At 41.1% G+C, this 4,255-nt stretch overlaps 1 protein-coding gene across 1 annotated transcript in view; it reads right to left on the bottom strand.

The window, feature by feature from the left end:
• Nucleotides 1-1,316: 1,316 nt before the first annotated feature.
• The window catches only part of LOC132706954 (DNA (cytosine-5)-methyltransferase 1-like), a 108,933-nt gene continuing 105,994 nt past the window's right edge, over nt 1,317-4,255 (bottom strand). The window contains exon 12 of the mRNA XM_060678553.1: nt 1,317-1,335. Coding sequence (XP_060534536.1) covers nt 1,317-1,335 — 19 coding nt within the window. The remainder of the gene's footprint in view (nt 1,336-4,255) is intronic.

Raw genomic sequence — 4,255 nt, 5'->3', positions numbered from 1 at the left:
TCGGCATCGTGGGCGATACTCCTTAAAAAACTAAGAACAAATAGGTTGCCACAATACCTAATCAACTTGGTTAGAGACTACTTAGACGATAGAGTCATACTGTTTGGAAAACAGAAGAAAAAAGTATCCGCAGGAATCCCCCAAGGATCTGTATTGGGCCCGTTACTATGGAATGTATATTATGACGATATACTGAGATTGGAGTTTGGCCCAGGGGCCAGCGTCGTAGGCTATGCTGACGATGTAGCCATAGTAGTACAAGGTCAAAACAAACAAGAACTGACTCTAAATGCAAACCATGCGCTCCAGGAGGTCGTAAAGTGGCTGCAGGCAAATACTCTGGAACTAGCTGTTGAAAAGACGGAGGCGGTCATTCTGAGTGGACGCAGGAACCGACAGGATATCCAGATTAATGTAAATGACCAGGTAATCAAGCCAGCTAAGGCTATAAAATATTTAGGCGTCCTGATTGGTGAAAACATCTCTTTCGGGGAGCATGTTAGAGTGGTCTCGCAAAAGGCAACCAAGAAGTTAGCGTCAGTCGCAAGACTAATGCCAAACTACAAAGGTCCAAATACGGAAAAGAGGGGGATATTGTATGGAGTAGTGCAGTCCACAATTATGTATGCCGCACCTATATGGAGCCCTGTAATGAGGATAAAGACCTACCGTAAAATACTGGAAAGCGTTCAAAGAAAAGCACTCCTGAGGGTGGCGTGCGGCTACAGAACGGTCTCCAGCGCAGCAGTCCAGGTTATAACGGGTTTCCCCCCTGTGGATTTAATAGTGGAGGAGAGGAGATACGCTGCCCAAGAAGGCAGAGGCCCAGGTGCAAAGCAAAGGGCGAAGGAGCGGACGAACCAAGAATGGCAAAGCAGATGGGAAGCATCCACCGTGGGGAGATGGACCAGAGCACTGATCCCAAGCATAGACAAATGGAGGAGGTGCAGGCACCGGCAGTTGGACTACCATCTTACACAAGTACTTACCGGACATGGCCATTTCAAGGTCTACACTAATCGACTAGGCAAAACCGACACTAAATGTTTATACTGTGATAGAGAGGACAGTGCAGAGCACACGCTGATCAGCTGCCCACGCTGGACCTCGCAGAGACTGCGGATATGCGAAACCCTCGGGAGAGAGACAGAAGCTCTGACGCCGGCGAGCGTGGTGGAAGGCATGCTGGACACGGCCGAAAAGTGGGGAGCAATACAGGAATGCATTATTGATATCATGAAGTCGAAGAGTGTAGAACTTGCGGGAGGAGACGGATAAAACATAGGGGTGACAACCGGGCTAGTGAAGCATGTCCGCTAGGACGATCCCACTAACCTGGGGTATGAAAACGAGGGGGAAGGGTTTTAGTCGGTCGGTGATCTATTGACAAGGACACCACCCCGACACTACCTCGACCGCCAGAACAACAGGCGAGGTGTCTGTTTGCAGATTTCCTAATCCCCTCGAGGAAAAAAAAAAAAAAAAAAAAAAAAAAAAAAAAAAAAAAAAAAAGTTTTGGTTAGTTTTGGTTAGTTTTGGTTAGTTTTGGTTAGTTTTGGTTAGTTTTGGTTAGTTTTGGTTAGTTTTGGTTAGTTTTGGTTAGTTTTGGTTAGTTTTGGTTAGTTTTGGTTAGTTTTGGTTAGTTTTGGTTAGTTTTGGTTAGTTTTGGTTAGTTTTGGTTAGTTTTGGTTAGTTTTGGTTAGTTTTGGTTAGTTTTGGTTAGTTTTGGTTAGTTTTGGTTAGTTTTGGTTAGTTTTGGTTAGTTTTGGTTAGTTTTGGTTAGTTTTGGTTAGTTTTGGTTAGTTTTGGTTAGTTTTGGTTAGTTTTGGTTAGTTTTGGTTAGTTTTGGTTAGTTTTGGTTAGTTTTGGTTAGTTTTGGTTAGTTTTGGTTAGTTTTGGTTAGTTTTGGTTAGTTTTGGTTAGTTTTGGTTAGTTTTGGTTAGTTTTGGTTAGTTTTGGTTAGTTTTGGTTAGTTTTGGTTAGTTTTGGTTAGTTTTGGTTAGTTTTGGTTAGTTTTGGTTAGTTTTGGTTAGTTTTGGTTAGTTTTGGTTAGTTTTGGTTAGTTTTGGTTAGTTTTGGTTAGTTTTGGTTAGTTTTGGTTAGTTTTGGTTAGTTTTGGTTAGTTTTGGTTAGTTTTGGTTAGTTTTGGTTAGTTTTGGTTAGTTTTGGTTAGTTTTGGTTAGTTTTGGTTAGTTTTGGTTAGTTTTGGTTAGTTTTGGTTAGTTTTGGTTAGTTTTGGTTAGTTTTGGTTAGTTTTGGTTAGTTTTGGTTAGTTTTGGTTAGTTTTGGTTAGTTTTGGTTAGTTTTGGTTAGTTTTGGTTAGTTTTGGTTAGTTTTGGTTAGTTTTGGTTAGTTTTGGTTAGTTTTGGTTAGTTTTGGTTAGTTTTGGTTAGTTTTGGTTAGTTTTGGTTAGTTTTGGTTAGTTTTGGTTAGTTTTGGTTAGTTTTGGTTAGTTTTGGTTAGTTTTGGTTAGTTTTGGTTAGTTTTGGTTAGTTTTGGTTAGTTTTGGTTAGTTTTGGTTAGTTTTGGTTAGTTTTGGTTAGTTTTGGTTAGTTTTGGTTAGTTTTGGTTAGTTTTGGTTAGTTTTGGTTAGTTTTGGTTAGTTTTGGTTAGTTTTGGTTAGTTTTGGTTAGTTTTGGTTAGTTTTGGTTAGTTTTGGTTAGTTTTGGTTAGTTTTGGTTAGTTTTGGTTAGTTTTGGTTAGTTTTGGTTAGTTTTGGTTAGTTTTGGTTAGTTTTGGTTAGTTTTGGTTAGTTTTGGTTAGTTTTGGTTAGTTTTGGTTAGTTTTGGTTAGTTTTGGTTAGTTTTGGTTAGTTTTGGTTAGTTTTGGTTAGTTTTGGTTAGTTTTGGTTAGTTTTGGTTAGTTTTGGTTAGTTTTGGTTAGTTTTGGTTAGTTTTGGTTAGTTTTGGTTAGTTTTGGTTAGTTTTGGTTAGTTTTGGTTAGTTTTGGTTAGTTTTGGTTAGTTTTGGTTAGTTTTGGTTAGTTTTCATAAAGACAAATATTATTGGAATGGAGAGATCATCACTTACAGCGATACATATAAGAGGATTGGATGCCACTGCAACGGAGGAAGAGGTTGTTGAAGCCATCGAGTCCAAAGTCGGGAATCTTAAAACAAGCGATCTCCGACTATCTAAACTTAGACCAGGGGCTGGAGATACACAGGCGGTCACGCTAATGATACAGGACAAAGAGGCGGAGGAGCTACTCAGCAAATCAATATATATGGCTGCTATGTGTCACCTAATATAGGTTTACAAGAGTACGAGCGGTATGTTGATAATCTTGCTGACCTGATTGCTGCCAGTAACAGAGAGTGTATTGTTCTTGGGGACTTCAACGCGAAGTCTCCGGAATGGGGATCCCCGATTATGGACAGGAGGGGACAGGTACTGTCGGAAGCGTGTGCCAGAGTTGGACTGGTAGCTCACAACAAGGGAGGCATACCAACATTCGAAAGAAGGCAGCAGAAATCCTATATAGATATTACCTTTTCCACACGAAATCTTGCAGCTAGGGTTAGTAACTGGGAGGTCCTCGAAAACGAGTCCCTTTCCCCACATAAGTACATATTTTTCGAAGTGAAAGACAATACCCCAAAAAAGATGGAAATGCGACGTAAACTGTATCTGGACCAGGATAGACTACTCACTAACTTAAGAGAAAAACTCACTATCACATGCAAAACGATGCCGCTGGATCCGCTCTCACTGGAGGAAATGCTCAAAGAAGCAGTTAAAAAATCTAAGAAAGGGGGCGCAGCAATGTCAACGGTACCGTACTGGTGGAACGAGGATATTGCAAACAAAAGAAAGGAGTGCATAGCGAAAAGGAGAGTCTACACCAGGGCAGCAAGACATAGGAGCACAAGGGAGGTAAATGGCTTACTCACAGAAATGTGGCAAGTATACAAAGAGGTGAGGAACGGACTGAGGAAAATGATCTCCAAAGAAAAGAAGAAAAGGTGGCGACTACTACTGGAAGAGCTAAACGATAACATCTGGGGAGAAGGGTATAAGATAATAAAGAAAAACTTCACAGAGGCTGGTCCTCCATTTACACTTCCCGACTCTGGGTTGAAGCAGATAGTGGAAACACTTTTTCCTGACAGGAGCGAGATTCTGCTGACCCCCATATACACAAGCGAGATACCGCTCTTCAGCACGCAAGAAATAGCCACAGCAGCAGCCAAGTTAAAAGTGAGGAAAGCGCCGGGCCCAGACGGTATTCCACCGGAGGTAATCAAGATACTGGC

Source organism: Cylas formicarius, unplaced genomic scaffold (genome assembly GCF_029955315.1).
Source record: "Cylas formicarius isolate icCylForm1 unplaced genomic scaffold, icCylForm1.1 PGA_scaffold_9__14_contigs__length_23061073, whole genome shotgun sequence".
Lineage (NCBI taxonomy): Eukaryota > Metazoa > Arthropoda > Insecta > Coleoptera > Brentidae > Cylas > Cylas formicarius.
Note: the sequence above shows the minus strand (reverse complement) of the source record. Positions and strands in the feature narration are given on the sequence as shown.